This window comes from Peromyscus maniculatus, chromosome 1 (assembly GCF_049852395.1).
Source record: "Peromyscus maniculatus bairdii isolate BWxNUB_F1_BW_parent chromosome 1, HU_Pman_BW_mat_3.1, whole genome shotgun sequence".
Classification (NCBI taxonomy): Eukaryota; Metazoa; Chordata; class Mammalia; order Rodentia; family Cricetidae; genus Peromyscus; species Peromyscus maniculatus.
In genome coordinates, this window is record NC_134852.1 from 164072756 (window position 1) to 164090824 (window position 18069).

General features: G+C 42.5%; 1 protein-coding gene across 4 annotated transcripts in view; it reads left to right on the plus strand.

The window, feature by feature from the left end:
* Window positions 1-8010, plus strand: part of Patl1 (PAT1 homolog 1, processing body mRNA decay factor) — a 30531-nt gene extending 22521 nt beyond the window's left edge. For all 4 annotated transcript variants that reach the window (XM_076560331.1, XM_006996732.4, XM_006996733.3 and 1 more), the window contains 6 exons: window positions 569-717; window positions 2283-2442; window positions 4501-4656; window positions 5773-5864; window positions 5971-6120; window positions 6409-8010. In XM_076560331.1, the coding sequence (XP_076416446.1) occupies window positions 569-717; window positions 2283-2442; window positions 4501-4656; window positions 5773-5864; window positions 5971-6120; window positions 6409-6430 (729 nt within the window). In that variant the 3' untranslated portion in view covers window positions 6431-8010. The remainder of the gene's footprint in view (window positions 1-568; window positions 718-2282; window positions 2443-4500; window positions 4657-5772; window positions 5865-5970; window positions 6121-6408) is intronic.
* The last annotated feature ends 10059 nt before the right edge of the window (window positions 8011-18069 follow it).

The following is an 18069-nucleotide window of genomic DNA, read 5'->3' on the forward strand; positions in this document are numbered from 1 at the left end:
CATCCACATAAATGCCAGACTGGTATGGCAACCCTCTCAGTGCTCAGGTGCAGAGACAGAATCCTTGGATCCTAGACAAAAAGATAGTTAGTTGAGCCTATTTGGCAACCTCTGGGTTCAGGTGGGAGATGCTGCATCAATACAGAAAATACTGAAAGATGGAGGAAAACACTTGACAGTCAAGCTCTGACCTCTTTATGCACACACATTCTCTCTTCCTCACTCACTCACTTATTACTGGAAGGTGACCCTAGTGGCATTGTTAGGAAAGTTGGGTGTTTCAGCCTAATATTGCTGCTAGGAAATTTGGAAAACATAATTACTTCACTGTTTTTACTACCCGACTATCAATCCAAGAGAGAGAAAGACTGATGCATGAAGGATTATTATTTCACCATGTTCCCCTGCATTTAATCAAGCACTTTAAAGAAAAGAAAAACTTAAAAAAACTCATTTTGTTTGAATTGTACTCTCGTATTTTTACTTGTTAGCCTTAAACTGTGAAGATGTTTATCTAATACTCTGGTCCTGACCTACCATGTTATGGCTTGTTCTGTCTCTCCCCTAGACCTATAGTTTACTCCTTGATGTTGAGGATTATGAAAGGCGCTATCTCCTAAGTCTAGAAGAAGAGCGGCCTGCCCTGGTGGATGAAAGAAAGCACAAAATCTGTAGCATGTATGACAACCTGAGGGGCAAATTGCCTGGACAAGAGAGGTAAGCACTGTGCACTTCAAGGAAATGGGATTCCTTCCATTGCCACTAAACTCCACATACTTGGGATTGTGGTGTACCTTGTCCTATCATCTCTATAAGCTTAGCATCTATTCTTGGGTTTTGTTGTTTTTGTTTTGAGACAAAGGCACACTGTGTAGCCCTGGCTGACCTTGAATTGCTTTCCAAATGTTGCTGTTAAAGTTATGGGCCACTAGGGCTGGAAGAGATGGTTCAAGAGGTTAAGAGCACTGGCTGCTCTTCCAGAGGTCCTGAGTTCAATTCCCAGCAACCACATGGTGGCTCACAACCATCTATAATGAGATCTGGTGCCCTCTTCTGGCATTCAGGCATATATGCAGGCAGAACACTGTATATGTATATATAATGAATAAATAAATAAATAAATCTTTAAAAAAAAAAAATAGAGGGTTGGGGATTTAGCTCAGTTGCAGAGCGCTTACCTAGCAAGCCCAAGGCACTGGGTTCAGTCCTCAGCTCCAGAAAAAGAAAAAAAACAAAAGGAAAAAAAAAGGTATGGGCCACCACACCACACTAGTATCTATCTTTTTGTCCAGACTTGGGTGCTACTTCGTATAAAACATTCCATAATCCTTTTGAGTTCTTTCTTGCATTAATATATTCAACAATATATAGTCAGTATCTTCTACAATTGTGCTAGTGCTACAGATACAGAGGGGACGCTACTCGATTTTGGTTTTGAGGTGACAGATTATATCTGGAGTATGATTAATAGTGTGTTCTACTTTGTAATTTTTATGTATTGACTTTTCTGCTAACGTGGCGCTTACCAACATTTGTACTTTCTTGAGATTTCCATAGAGTGTGTATGTGGAAGCCAGTCCATCTTCCAGTGAAGATTGTTACCTCTTTCTGAGTCATCTTTCTCCTGCTCATTGTCTGAAGCAAATCTAGTTGTGATAATGTCCTATAAATCCCAAATATTTAATGTAAGGTGACTGACTACACCTGCTGACAGCTCCTTCCCTTCGCTCAGATTCTCCTGAGCCAGAACTTACACGCACATAAGAATAGACTTCTTTTCAGCACACTTACGTGCTGTTGGTCTGATAAATGTCATTTATCCATAGATAGGCATGTTATGTAACCATTAAATGCATTTAACAGAAGCAAATTTATTGATAGAGAAAAGTGTTTAAAAGGTTAACTGAAGTTGGATATAACTAGATCAGTGGTAGAGCACTTGCCTAGCATACAGGAGGCTCTGGACTTAATTTCCCATTCTGGGGAGGAAAAGTGAAAGAGTCAAATTACAAAACCATATAAATTCTATGTGCCCTATTAACACTTATAAATTAACATTTAATTTTTACTTAAATTTGATCACATTTTTACATATAATATGGGAAATAGTTTTTCATATTTGTACAACTTAATTTTACTATTTATTATATGGTTGGAATTGGAGAGTAATCCTCAGTTTGGGTACTACAGATGATTGTGAAGATAGGGTTGCATATTTTTAAAAAAAAAATGTGGGTTTTCTGTATTGCCCTTGCTGACATTAGATGGCATTCTTCTTGCAGGCCAAGCGATGACCACTTTGTACAGATCATGTGTATCCGAAAAGGGAAGAGAATGGTTGCCCGCATTCTCCCTTTCCTCTCCACAGAGCAAGCAGCTGACATTCTCATGGCAACTGCCAGGAACCTCCCTTTCCTTATCAAGAAGGACGCACAAGATGAGGTACTCACCACACAGGGCAACTTTCCTTGTGCTTCTCAAGTTGGAAAACTTTGACTTTGGGTTACTGTTATGGATGTAAAACATCCCTCCCTGCTCTGTTGTCAGTAGCTTCGTGTTAGCCTGGAGGTTTAGTTCAATGGTGTCCCACAGGTAAATTTTTGACTAAAAGATCTCTGCTTGCGGGGCAGTGGTGGTGCATACCTTTAATCCCAGCACTTGGGAGGCAGAGCCAGGCGGATCTCTGAGTTCAAGGCCAGCCTGGTCTACAGAGCGAGATCCAGGACAGGCTCCAAAACTACACAGAGAAGCCCTGTCTTGAAAAACAAACAAACAAAAAGATCTCTGCTTATCCTTGTAGTAGCTTTTCAAAGATTAGCAAATTTTCTTGTACTTTTTCAAGTGCAAATCAAGAAATTAATAAAGGAATAGTACTATTGAGCATGGGATTCAGAGTAGCGAGATACTTGTGAGGACATTATAGTTGACTACAGATTGAGTAGTAACTGCCTGAGTTATCTGCAGAAGACATGCCTATATAGCATGAAACACAAAAGAACTGGAAATTGCTACTGTAGCTTTTGAGATTTTAGAATTTACAGAAAGAAATGAAAAGTTTAAATCGTATGAGAAAAATGCAACAGAATGAAACAAATACATTTTTTTAATTTAATTGCTTTTTCAAATTGTACTTATGAATGAATAATTTACATGTGCATGTGTGTATGTGCATGATTGGTATCCATAGAGGTCAGAACAGAGCATTGGATCCCCTACAACTGTAGTTACAGTTTGTAAACCACCATATGGATGCTGGGAATTGAATCTGAGTCTTCTGTAAAAGCAACAAGTACCTGAGCTGTCTCTCTAGCCCCAAGAGACTCCCAAGAAAGAAAAATGGGATGGAGGAAATTTTAAAGATTTTAGATTTATCCTAGAGAATAAAAGGCCAGAATAAAAAGGTATGTCTATTTTAAAGCATAAATGCCAAATGAAAAGAATGGAGCAGTAGGCACTCTGTCAGTCATGATCTCACAGAAACTCATCAATGGAAGTAAGTTTGGGAGAATCTTATCCATTTGGCAAATACTCGCTGAATACCTCTACATGCCAGGCACCATTTTATATTATAGAAAGAAAGCTAGGAATAAAAAAATACCTTCATAGAGCTTACTTGCTAGTAAAGAACACTTAGTTAACTATGGTTAACTATGTGGTAACTCATGCCTGATTTCCCCACATTAGGTAGGCTAAGGCAGGAGAGTTGCTGTATATTCGAGGGCATCCTAAAAATATGTTTGTAGAATGTAGTTCATTCTCTCTTTTCTCCTCTCTTTGTCTCTGTTTGTGTGTATGTATACATGTGTATGTGTACATGCATATGCTGAATTTTTTTTTTTTTTTTTTTTTGGTTTTTCGAGACAGGGTTTCTCTGTGTAGCTTTGCGCCTTTCCTGGAGCTCACTTGGTAGCCCAGGCTGGCCTCGAACTCACAGAGATCCGCCTGGCTCTGCCTCCCGAGTGCTGGGATTAAAGGCGTGCGCCACCACCGCCCGGCCCATATGCTGAATTTTTAACCTATGTGAATTAAAAAGTAATTAACCATGTCTCAAGAATCCATTTTCTTCCAGTAAGAACTGGTTCCAGGTGTAAAGCATGGGAGTACAGATAACCCTGGTCTTACACCAGAGACAAGGGACTAATAAATTACTAGGGATACACAAACCAATTTGAGAGGACTCCTGTTTGCCAGAAGTGGTATACTTAATATCAGAAAGAAAAATTACAGCAGTAGACTGCATTAGATTTCACTTAATGAGTTCATAAATGATACCAAAAATATATCAATCATTTGTAGTGAGTGCTGGGCCAGTAACTCATCTCGAAAACTGAAAAAGGAAGAGTCAAGTATTTATCCTGCCTTTCCATTACAACCAGATGTCCTGGCCACAGTAATATCATAATGATTTTGTATATAGTGAGCATCCTGCTGGCCACAAGCACTGGTGGGAGGTAGTGAAGGACCAGTTGGCAGAAGGTAACGCTCTTGTTTGTTTTGTAGGTGCTGCCATGCTTACTGAGTCCCTTCTCTCTTCTCCTCTATCATCTTCCTTCAGTGACTGTCACCAGCCTTCTGCAACAGCTAATGAACCTACCTCAAAGTGCAACTGCACCAGCACCCTCCAACCCTCACCTCACTGCTGTGCTCCAGAACAAGGTGGTCTTGTCCTCTAGTGTCCCTAACTTATGTGGCATCTAAAGTTGACATAGGAAAATTATGACTGCTGTAGCTTCCTTCCACTCAGGAATTACATTACACTAGAAAGGCTAGAAAACAAACAGTGCTTTGGAGGAAATTTGTGGCATCAAGCATCTAGTCTTTTTACAATTATTCCTGTCCTCTTTAACAGTAGATTCCCATACTCATGAGGTTCCTGTTTCAAGACAGTTCTGAAAGTTAAAGCTGTCATGGCATGCGGAACAGAACCTGGATGTGGATGATTAAAGTATAGACTAACTGCCTGTCCTCTTTGTTAGGACTTTCCCAGAAATTCTAACAAGCTTCTGCTGAGTAGCAGTGGCCAGGATTTAGTCACATGGCATACCTAGCTGCAGGCAAGCTACATACAGCTTTCAGTTATGTCCTGTTAAAGATGCAAAGGTTAAGGCAAAGCCTGGTGCACTCGTGTTTAATCCCAGCATTCAGGCTTTGATCTCTGTGAGTTCGAGGCCATCCAGGTTTACATATCGAGTTCCAAGACATAAATCCTACCCCAAAAACAAAACCTTTTTTTCTTTTTTAGTTCAAAGCCTCTTAGAGGAAACCTAATAAGAAAAGAGGATTGTGAGTTTCTAAACAGGCAATGTCGGTCCTTGCCTGCCCTTTTCCAGCCTTATGATCCTGAGTGTTTGCTCAGCCAGTTTCCTGATCTGTGATGTGCAAGTGTTGATGCAGGCTTTGCACAGTTGTCCTAGTGTTTAGAATCTAGAGGAAAGACACACCTCTAATTCCAGGCTTGCCTGACCCTCTCAACCTGGCTACACAAAAACCTTGGTGTACAGCCATTCCCATCAGTGCCAGGGTCCCATCAACTGAGGTGTAAGAGGCTTAGATGCACTGTTTTGGGTTTTGCTGTTGTTGCTTTTAGATTTATTTTATGTGTATGAGTGTTTTACCTTGTAGATGTCAGTGAATGGTTGTGGGCCTTCATGTAGTTTCTGGGAACAGAATCCTGATCCTCTACAAGAGCAACAAGTCCTCTTAACCACTGAGCCATCTCTTCAGCCTCCTACATGCATTGTTAAGTTTGATTCTGTCTGGCTTTTCTTCCAGTTTGGCTTGTCACTGCTCCTAATCCTCCTAAGCCGTGGGGAAGACCTACAGAGTTCAGGCCCTGCTATAGAATCAACGCAAAATAACCAGTGGTCGGTACTGATTGTTTATCTTTTCTTTCAAATTCTTGTAAATAACCTTTGCTCTGCTTTCTCTTCCCCTTCTGCTTCTCATATTGTTTTGGGTTTTCTCTATCAGGACAGAGGTGATGTTGATGGCAACCCGAGAACTTCTACAGATCCCCCAAGCAGCCCTGGCCAAGCCAATCTCTATACCCACAAATCTAGTGTCCCTTTTTTCTCGCTATGTTGACCGGCAGAAACTGAACTTGCTGGAGACAAAACTACAGTAAGTTCCAAATACATTTCACTACCTTGGTACTTTAGACATCATACTGTGGGGAGGATGAAGCTAAATGGGAGTGAGAGATGGAGACATCCATTAAACGTGTGTGCTGAAACAAACCACTGTGTTGTATGCCACAGTACCTCAGAAAATGACAGAAGCTGAGAGAACAGAGAGATCTAGGGTCTTTATTATGAGAGTTCTCTGAAAGATGTAACTTGAATGCAAACGATTCATCCTACTTTAACTTACTTATACAAAAGTTGTCTTTCTCTCTCTCCATCTCCTCAGGCTGGTCCAGGGGATACGATAAGCCCCCGGTGTGTCCTGTACCTCCTTTTTGGCTGCCGCCTGCACTGCTGCCATCACCAACCGAGTGTTTTTAATGAGGGGAGGGAGGTAGCTTATGACCCAAAGGAAAGTCTGTGGGATCGACCTGTTTGCAGAGGTTAGCTCTGAATGCCAGGTATTTCCCCACTGCTCTGATACTTCTGCTGGGTGATACTTCTGCTGGTTTCTTTTACCTTCTGTGTTACACTCTGCATGTCCTACTTTTACTCAATTCTTCTCAACTTTGCATTTTCTTTGCCCTAGAGACACAAATATAATATCCCTTTATCCCATCACCACTATTACAGTTCAAAGTAGGTTGTAGTCTGCCAAAGGTTCCCTCCACCTTTATTAATATGACTATAGGAGAGCCAAAACTAAGTAGAAGTCAAAATATAGGTAAATGTACACACACCCCTACACACACATTCATGTGGTCTCCAGAGGGTCCTTAAAGGATGAGTTTTAGTTTGAAAAATATTTAGTTGACATATACCTCTAAAAATAAACCAGCTGATATATTTTTAGTCTGTTTCTGTTCTATCTTGTAATTTGGTGGATTCTACTTTTTTAATATATAATACAGGGTACACAGCACATTACATTAAATCAAACTTGTTAAATGGCTGATGCCCAGCTCTAGGCTGAGAAGTCTTCTTTCTCCCTACCGGTATTTCCTTTGTTCCTGACCACCGTAATGGAAACAGCACACACACAGTTAAGCCTTTTCCTGTGATGACTACAGCGTGCTTGAGCCTGTCCCTCAAGTGCATTCAAGAGTACCCAAGATGAGCCTCACCTAGAGCCTGCTTCTGCAGTGTGGCTTCTGTGCACCTGCACTGTCTTCCTGACGTGACTTCTGTAAGCCATGCTTCTGCTTCTCTTCCCCATTTTCATTTAGTGTCTTGGGTAGAAGCCTCCAAATGTAGCCATGGCTGCTAAGCTTGGGCTGCTCAGCTCTTCGGTCTCCTCTGCCCTGCAGCAGAACTGCTGTCCTGGCTGCTTAGTCTTGCCTGAGCCCCCATCCACTGGCAGCCGGGGCTTGGGTTGGAATCTTAGGGATACTGTCCTTCCACCTCTCTGACCTTCAGCAGTCAGCCAGGGTGAGGGACCTTGCTCCCTAGTAGTTGCAATTCTGAAAACTAAATTGGATTTATTTTATATTCCCATCCTGATCCTGCTTTCTGCTCTTCTCACCTTTTTGAATGTAGTCAGGGGACAGGCTATGATATTTAAGGAGAATAAACGTTTTGCACATACATGTATTGTATAACAGTAAAGCCCTCCGTTACAACCAGCTGTCCTTGTTCTCATCTCCATTTCTTCTCATTCTGTGGCCTCAGGCTCCACCAGCTGCTCCCAGTGACAGTCTCTAGCTTCCCTCTACCATCTGCTGACTGTCTCCACTGAGCCTTTCCTACCTTCCCTTCACACCTGAGCAAGTAAACACTTGATTATTTTTTCTTCCTTATTGTGCTTTTTGTTCAGTTCTAATAAATAAAAGTTTCTAAATTTACATTTTTATAGGGTATTGTAAATAAAAACAAATTGTATACTTGAAAACGTGTACTTGTATTTTATACCTTTTTTTGTTTCTGAATTTGTTTTTAATGGGTTTTCCATCATACTTGGATTCACTAGCAAAACTCTTTGTTGTTGTTGTTGTTGTTGTTGTTGTTTGTTTTGTTTTTTTCCAGAGCTGAGGACCGAACCCAGGGCCTTGTGCTTGCTAGGCAAGCATTCTACCACTGAGCTAAATCCCCAACCCCAGCAAAACTCTTGATGTTGGAGAAATACCACTTTGCCCTCAACAAATTTATGTATTTCTAGAAAGATGCCTCTCTCTCTCTCTCTCTCTCTCTCTCTCTCTCTCTCTCTCTCTCTCTCTCTCTCTCTCTCTCTCTCTCTCTCTCTCCTTTTAAGAGACTTGGGTAGCTCCCTTAAGCTGCCCCTCATGGTTTGTATTTCTCTTAGGTATAGCCCTGCCGCTTGTTTAATCTTTAAAAACAAAAAAACATCTTGCTAGGCACATATCTATAATCCTAGCATGCAGGAATGTGAAACAGGAAGATCATTCATCATTTTTACTCTTAAAGTGAGCAAGATTGAAAATTAAGCAAGCTAGTAAAATCAGAGGGGGATAAGGAATGGAGAGAATGGTTAAAGGCACTCGCTGTGTTTCCAGAGAACCCGAGTTCAATTCTCATCACCAACATTGGCAGTTCATAGCCCTCCATAACTCTAGTTCTACAGGATCTGATACCCTCTTCCGGTTTCTGTGGACACAAAGGCGTGGTGCCAACGTACTCATGCAGGCAAAACACCCGTACACGTACTTTTTTTTTTTGAATCGGAAAAACAGTGGGAAGGGAAGTTGGATCCAAGAGCAGAGTACTAGATCGAATGTTACTTTTGTTAAGAGTAGAATTTATAATGGTTAGAGATGTGTTTTTCAGAAAGGGTTTCTCTGTGTAGCCCTGGCTGTCCTGGAACTCACTCTGTAGACCAGGCTGGCCTGAGAACTCTCAGCAGTCACCCTGCCTCTACCTTCTGAGTGCTGGGATTAAGGGCATGTTGCCACTACCTCAGAGGTTTTTGTTTGTTTTTTCAATTTATTTTACATCCCGAATGCAGCTTCCCCTCCCTCCTCCTAGCCCCTCTCCCCTGCCTCCCTCCTGCTTCTGCCCCCCTCCCCACCCCACCCCCCATCCATTCCTCCACCATTCTATTCAGAAAAGGGCAGGCCTCCCATGGATATTGACAAAACATGGTATATCAAGTTGTAAGGCTAAGCACCTCACCTTGTATTAAGGCTGGGCAAGCCAAACCAGTTTGGGGAGTAGAATCCAAAAGCCAGCCAGAGTCAGAGACAGATCCCACTTCCATTGTTAGGCCTACAAGAAGACCAAGCTACACAACTGTCACATACATGCAGAGGGCCCAGGTCAGTCCCATGCAGGCTCCCTGTTGGTTGGTTCAGGCTCTGTGAATTCCTATGAGGCCGGGTTAGTTGATTCTGTGGGTTTCCTTGTGATACCCTTGACCCCTCTGACTTCTATAATCCTTCCTCCCGCTCTTCAGCAGGATTCCCCAAGCTCGGCCCAATGCTTGGCTGTGGGTCTCTACATCTGTTTCCACCCATTGCTGGGTGAAGCAGAGATGAATTCTTAACGTTAGCATAAACCCTGTTGTTAGGTGGCTAATCTTGGGGAAGATCCACAAGGCTAGATTCAAAAGTGTTCAGTGGGAGAACATAGGATGCAATACTTCACAACTTAGAGACCTGGAAACCGAAGTTCTAGGAGGTGGAACTTGATTGAGGCCCTGGGTTGACTAATGGTAAAGACCCAGAGAATGTTGTAGTTACTTTAAAAGTTTTTGTTTTTGTTTTTGTTTTTGGATTTTCGAGACAGGGCTTCTTTGTGTAGTTTTGCGCCTTTCCTGGAACTAGCTTTGTAGACCAGGCTGGCCTTGAACTCAGAGATCCTCCTGCCTCTGTCTCCCGAGTGCTGGGATTAAAGGCGTGTGCCACCACTGCCTGGCTAAAAGTATTTTTTAAGCCTAGGAATAACGAATGTAGTCGATAATTATATTAAGTGATAGTTTGCAGTATAACAGTTAAAAACTGTCATTAAGATTTTTTATGAATTTTTTTCTACAAATGTATGTGCAGCCATATGTAGGCTGGTGCCTGCAGAAGTCAGAAAAGGATACCAGATACCCTGGAAGTAGTTAGAGATGATTGTGAACTACCATGTTGGGTGCTGGGAACTGAACCCAAGTTCTCTGAAAGAGCAAGGGCTATTAACCTCTGAGACATCTCTTCAGCCCCAGAAAAATTGCTACATGGGAAAATACAGTAAAAGGATAGAACATACCAGCTGAAAAAATCAAAGATCTACTTTAATAAGTCCAAGCTAGAGGTACTTAAGTAAGGTCCCATATCTACCCTAAATTGCATTTTTCCAAAACCATAGCTATTGAATCACTGAAGTAGCCTTAAACTTTAGGAAGACAAGACGTGGCTTATGAAATTCTACTTTGGGAGGATAGTGAGGTCTACTGTGTGGGAAGGTCAGAATGATCTTACATTTTTCCTCTTCTAGCTATGCTTGAGTGCATGGGCATTTTGATCTCTGAGAAATGGGTGTGTCGGATCTCAGCAAGCAAGGCTTTGCTCTGACAACTCCGCATCTTACAATGATCTAATAGCATTATGTTGACTTTCCTTCCTCTTGCATTAGAGACACAGTTATGAATAGCTTGCAGGTCTCATGACAGCCTCTGCCTTACTTTTTAGTTTGCAAATGTTGCACGGAAGGCTGTTCAGAGGAGCTTGCTCATTATTCAACGTGACTCTCCAAGCTCCCAATTTAGCTGAACTCATTCTCCAAAGTGTAGAAGAGAACTAAGTGATGAGCAGTGTGTGTGTGAGAGAGAGATGTGTTTTTCCCAATTGTGAATATAACATCCTTAAAATTGCTTAGATTGTATCAGTTTGAAGATCAAGAAATGCTGGCGATACTGCTAACCTAGCATACACAAATCCCTGGGTTTGATCCTTAGTACTGCATAAAATGGGGTACTCCCAGCACTGGGGAGGTGAGGCAAGGTCAGGAGTTCAGTGTCATCCTCAGCAGCAGAATGAATTCCTGGCCAGCCTAGGCTACATGACAATAGGCGGAAAACAACAGGAAAACACCTGATACTTGATAAGTCAATCAAAATAAAACTGACAGTTACAAGTCATTAAATGAAAATCCCAGTGCCGAGGCTGGACTACCTCATGGGCTGTTGGTGAGGGAGTTCCCTGAGGCCTCAAAACAGTCAATTGCCACCTCTGTTGGTTGCCACCAGAACTAGGTAGTAAGACCCCGTTTCTAAAGGTGCTTTGGTCTCAGGACATAAAGAAATCAAGCTGGAAGTTTCCTGTGTGTCAGCTAGATCTCACAGTGCTGGAAGATGCTATGCAAGCTGATGAGAACTGTCATCAGTAGTCTTGTTCAGCTGCAGACCCTAGCTAGCTACAACAGTACAGATCAGCTAAGCAAGCTGAGCCCACTGCTGCATTAGTGGCTGGTGTGTTTTGGGGGTGACCAACCACTTTCTGCTTTAAATGGATGCTTGCACCACGGGACAATACTCACATCTGATACTGTAAACCCACTCAAAAGCCTGGGGAGGTCATACGCCCAAGTCAGGAAACTACTGCTGTTGTCTTGCTAATAGGTGTGATGTGTCCCATCAAGTTGCCTTCCCAATAGCTATGTGCATATGACCATAAATGCTGCTGTCAGTTTTGGTCAGAGAAACTTCTTTTTAGCAGTGGTCAGTGGTGACTTCAAAGACTCTCAACAAGTCGAAGTACTGAGAGTAAATGGCTGTTGAATGTCCATAAAAGGGGAATCTATATCACTCCCTACAAATCTCAGGGCACTATTGGAAGGAGGGGGAAGATTGTAAGACAGAGGAAATGGAATAAGGTAGAATACTGACTTCCAGGTATGATAGGACTATGGCAATCTTGAACTCACAGCATCTATGATCACCTGTGCAAGCTTAGACAGATCAACATCCTGTCATGGAAGGAGGATGGGCTCGTGCCCCCCCCCCCGAGGTTTTATGTGTAGTTAATGGCTGATGGGGGATGGAGAGACTTTTATTCCAATGGCACACCACTGGTAAAGTGTCTCTGCTTCTGTAAACAAACCCTACCTACATTCCTATAAGGACCCTAATGAGACTGAGTCACACACAGACATGAGAGTAAAAGGGGGACCAGTTGGAAAGAAGAGGGGGTTCGTGGGAAGGGGAAGGAGGCAGAGAGTAATAGAGGGGTGAGTGTGATCCAAATAGATAATGCACATGTATAAAAAGTGCAACCAATTTTTTTTGTGTGTAGAATATATGCTAATAAAAAAACATCTTGAGCCACATGTGGTGCACACCTTTAATCCCAGCACTCAGGAGGCAGAGGCAGAAGGATCTCTGTGAGTTCAAAGTCAGCCTAGACTACATTGTGACTTTCAGGACAGCCAGGTCTATGCAGAGAGCCTGTCCAGAAGTAAAATAATAAATAAAACATTCTGGAAAAAATTATCTAAATTTTTACTCTCCAGAAAAAAATAAGGTAAGAGTTTAGTGTATTGCCCTTGAAGTGATTTCACCATGAATATGCACACAAATATATAAATTAGAGACATTTTGCATTTACCTTTAATATACCATGGCCATCTTTCTACATTGGTGCAGAAAAAGCCACCCTGTTTACGATTCTGTGTCTCATGGTGCAAAAATTTAACTATTTCAAATATTTCTCATCTGTCACCATTTCCCATAAAAAATAAACAAGAATAAGCCTACATGACTTTACATTCCTGTAGCTATTTTATATTATAGAAAGAACATACTTTTTAAAAAAAGGTTTGTATACATGTGATTGTTTTACCTGTGTGTATGTGTGCCATGAACCATATCTATGGCCCCAAACAAACCTTTTCTACATTGATTCTCGAGCATTTTGAAGCAGAATTCAGATAACTGTAATTGTACTGCCAAAAGGTCCATCTAAACCAGCTGTTCTCTATCTGTGGGTCACAGCCCGTTAGAGTCAAACATCAGATATCCTGCATATCAGATATTTACATTATCATTCATAACAATAGAAAATTACAATTATGAAGTAATTTTATGTTTGGGGGTTACAACATGAGGAACTGTATTAAAGGGTCGCAGCATTAGGAAAGTTGAGTACCACTGAATTCAAGACCATCTGGCTATAAGGGCTAAAACTGGGATTTGTGTCCTAGCTGGGAGCTAGCTCCTGATCCTAGATCTGAGCTTTGTGGAGAAGCAGCTGGAAAGCTGACGGCTTGAAGGCAACATCTGCAGCCTTCCTGATTGGGTTTTAATGACTTCACTTTCAGCAGGCAGATTAAGCAGTTGCCTCTTGGGAATATCCAAAAAGGGAACTGGGTTTGTGATAAAGTTTTGAATCACAAGGATGGGTGCAGTGCTGTAGATGTGGATCCTGGGAAGGAGAAGCAAATGGCATTCCTGACTTCCATTCTATGGATGTTGTGAAACACACAGGCTTGTTCCTTCTGGGACTTACTGCATTCACATTTGAGCTACACAAATGCAGAAACTGTCTTGTTCACCCCAGACCCCAGCACAGGGCTGATAGGTAGCAGGCAACCAAAAACATCTGACTATGAAATGACCGTACTATGACGAGACCGAGCTTAAAGGAGATATTCCGAGAACCCCTTTAAACAGAAACAAAATGTGAAGTCTGTTTCCCAAGGCCGGTATCTAAACACACTGTCACTTGTTTTCTCAGCAAGTCAAGAACAATTTGATCATGGAGGTCAGACCTGATTGTTCTGGTACAGCTCCCAGTCCTAGTGGGATACTTGTAGCTGGTAAGTACTAGAAAGAAGCAGCCAGAGTAATGGCTTTGAATGAAGGACGGTTTGCACATGACAGGATAGGGTGGGGCTTTGTAACTGGGTGCTTTTCAAGCAAATATGGATGAAAAGAGAACAGCTACACAAAAGAAGCCCATGGGAACTTCATGAAGTGGTGGTGTGAGCCTGTAATCCCTGCACCTGGGAGACTGAATCAAGAGGACCACGGTCTGAATTTAAGGCTAGCTACAGAGTGAGACCCTGTATTTAAATAAATATAACATAAAATAAAATAAGAAGCCACTAGAGGGGGCTGGAGAGATGGCTCAGTGGTTAAGAGCACTTGCTGTAGAAGGCTGGCCGGGTGGTTAAGAACACTGACTGCTCTTGAAGAGGCCCAGGGTTTAGATCCCAGCACCTACATACTAGCTTACAACCATCCACAACTCCAGTTCCAGGGGACCCAGTGGCCTCCTCTGACCTCTGCAGGCACCAGGCACGCAAGTGGTACACATACATACGTGCAGGTTAAGCAGTCACACACATGAGATGAAATAAATACATCTAAAAGCAAGAAAGGAAGCCCCTGAAGGTCAATGTCACCGGAGTAACAGGAGTGGGATCATAGGGACATGCATTAGGAAGGGAGCAGAATAGACCTCAAAAGCTGGAAAGTGATCCAGCCTCACTGCATCAGAAAGACAGCATTTCTCAGAGCAAAATGAAACTTAAAAAAAAAAAAAAGAAAAGAAACAAAAACAAACACCTGATATCCACCCTTATCAATCACCACGGCACGGAAGTAGAAAGAGACCTAAGACCTAAGCTAATGCTGTAACGAAATTGCTAAAGCAGTTAACTTCTGACACAAGGAGATGTACTTTGGTCCTTTGCTCAAGAGCATGGCTCCGGAATCTGCTCATCTGGCTGAGGCTCCTGCTGCTCCATGCGTGATGGAAAGGCTGGAGGAAGTGAGTGCAGAACTGAGGAACAGAGCAACTGACCCACTGCACAAGCCCTCCTGATAACTAACCCACTTTCATGGCGCCTTATTAATCCTGCGTGAGAGTGGAGACCCTGTAACCTAATTACGTCTTAAAGGTCCCATGGCCTCTTAGTTGTCTCACGTGGGCAACTGAACTTCAACATGAATTTTACAGGGGAAGTCACACCCACAACATAACAGGTACCCTAACAAAATCTCACACGGTTTCCCCTCTTCTGCAAGATGCAGAATCCGTGCCTTTAAAAGGTGACTAGTCAGTTGTGAAGATGTTTCCCTATAATCTCAGGACTTGAAAGGTAGAGGCAAGAGGGCAGGAGTTCAAAGCCAACCTTGGCTACATGAGACCCTGTCTCAAAACAAAAAACAAAACAAGTAAACAAACAAACAAAAAAGGTGAAATCATTCAGGAAATGACTTTTTTAAAGTATTTACTCTCTCTCTCTCTCTCTCTCTCTCTCTCTCTCTCTCTCTCTCTCTCTCTCTCTCTCTCTCTCTCTCTCTCTCTCCATGAGTGCCAGTGCCCATAGAGGTCAAAAGATCTGGAGTTATAGGTAGCTGTGAGCTGACCAAGTAGGTGCTAAGAACTGAATGTGGGTCCACCTGACCCACAATTGCAAACGTTTTTAACCACTGAGTCCCAAGGGGATAATTTTTCGTTGTTTATTTTTGAGAATACAATTTAATTACATTTCTCCTGTCCATTTCCTCCCTCCAAACCTTCCTATATACCTTTTCCTACTCTCCTTCAAATGCATGGCCTCTCCTTTTCTCACTAAAGATACATATTGCATCCGTATGTGTATTTTTATACATGTATATTTAACCTGTTGAGTCCATAAAATGCTACTTGTGCTTTCAGGGCTGACCAGTTAGCACTTGACAATCAATTGGTGTGCTCTTCCCTGGGGAGGACCACCTCTCCCACTCCCAGCTTTCCTCAATAGCCTATAATTCTTTGCACAGGGTTGACTCCTTATGGGTTTTTCCCCATCTAGTCTGGCATGTTCATTGGTGTCATTCTTGTTGAGCTCATGTTTGGGCAGTCACATTGGTGAGACTATAGGTATAGCTTCTGATGTTACTATAAGACACAATCTCACAGCAAACTCCCGAATGCTCTGGCTTTTACATTCTTTCTGCCCCATCTTCAGCAATGATCCCTGACCTTAGGTGTGTGAGTGTTTTGTAAATGTATCTACTGGGACTGGACTCCACAACCCTATACTTTGATTGGTTATGTCTTCCTGGGTCTCCATCTGCTGCAAAGAGAAGTTTCCTTGATGAGGGGTGAAGACCACACTTATCTGTGAATATAAGGACAAATATTTATAGATTGTTGTTAGGGACTGTGCTGGCTTAGTAAATTAGTAGTTGTAGATTCTCCTCTAATGACCACGACTTCACTAGCACTGAATAGTCAGCTAGGTTTCCAGTACTAGGCCTGGCATCCCTTTTGTTGAGCAGGTTTTAAATCCAGTTAGAGAGCTGTTGATTACCACCAAGGGATGTGCCACTACTGCGCCCATAAAGTTGTCATGCCGTGCTTGTTGTTGATGTGGCTCATAGACATCATAGCTGGGTAGGACTGTTGGCTGCCTCCCTCCTTTGGAAGCTTGCATGGAACCTTCTGGTACCATCAAAAGTAGTCCCCTGGGAGGAGGCATTCAGGTCAACCCAGTTCAGGTGCCTCTGGCCCTGTGTCTGAAGTGCATGGTGTCTTTGGAAATAGAGACTTACCTTCCAGCTCTAGGGGACAACCAAGGGCAACAGCAATAGTTTGTAGTGTTCTGGAGTCTCCTGGACAGTCCTGGTCAACAGCTCAAAAGAAGGCTTCTCATGTCTGGTACTGAGGTTTTTGTGAGGTGGTCTTTGGCTCTTGGAGGAAGCATCATCAGACCAAATAAGAAAAGTTTCTTAAAACTATATATGAATATTTATACACAGAATTACATGTATTGTAGGTATTTTTAAGGTAAATAGCAGTATAATCCTTGTGGACTTGTCAGATTACCATACTGTTATGTTACCCATCTTCCTTCCTTTTCCCTTCTCTAAGTAGTGCTCCCCCCTGCCCTCTGCCCCCGCCACCTTTTCCCATTTCCCCTACCAGCTCACCTGTGTCCTGCCATTCCCTTTTACCTTCCTCCCACCTTCTTCTCTATTCACCTCTCTCCTCACCCCTTAGGAGCTCTCACGCTCCCATTTACCTGACCAGATCACTTGTACCCTGCTATTACCCTCTTTACTGACTCTCAACTCCCCTATCCTGCAGTGGTCTTATCTTACTTTCATAGTTTCTGTAGTTAATACAGGCTGTGTAGTCACATCTGAAGATTTAGATCTAGGAACCTCCAATAACAGAGAACATGCAACATTTGTCTTTCCAGGTCTGGGTTACCTCACTCAATACATTTTCTAAATCAGTTATGTATTGCATTTGTGTTGCAGAACAATTGTTTAACTATGTAAAGATGTGTTGCATTTTTTATGTTGTATTTGTTTACCTATGTAAAGATGTGTTGCATCTGTTTCATCTTACCTGCCTAGAGTACCTGATTGGTCTAATAAAAAGCTGAATGGCCAGTAGCTAGGCAGTAGAAGGATAGGTGGGGCTGGGGGGGGGGGGGCAGGGCAGAGAGAATAAGTAGAAGGAGGAAACAATTAACTTTTTAAAAGTAAAGGCAAATAATAAAATAGATATAACTCAGTTCCTTATGCTTTTCTTGAACTTTGAATCTCCTTGTACATGCATCCTCATTCATGAATTCCGTCCTTGCTCCTTTTTTTTTTTTTTTTTTTTTTTTTTTTTTGGTTTTTCGAGACAAGGTTTCTCTTTGTGCCTTTCCTGGAACTCACTCTGTAGCCCAGGCTGGCCTCGAACTCACAGAGATCCGCCTGCCTCTGCCTCTCGAGCGCTGGGATTAAAGGCGTGCACCACCACCGCCGGGTCTTGCTCCCTTTTTAAATGCCAGCTCCTGTCCCTCCTCAGCTAACTTCTTTGCTTTTTTGTCCTCTGGAGTTCTGTCCCATTTTCTCCTGGGCTGTTTCTTCCTTTCCTCACTACATTAGACATCCATAACATACCTTCTTTTCTCTCGCCATGCCTTCTCTCATTTGCTTACTTTTACCTGCCTCTTTTTCTAATCTTGAAGGGCCCAGCCCGAAAGTTTCTTGCTCCAGCCTCTTCTAGTCTGTGCTCCTGCTGCA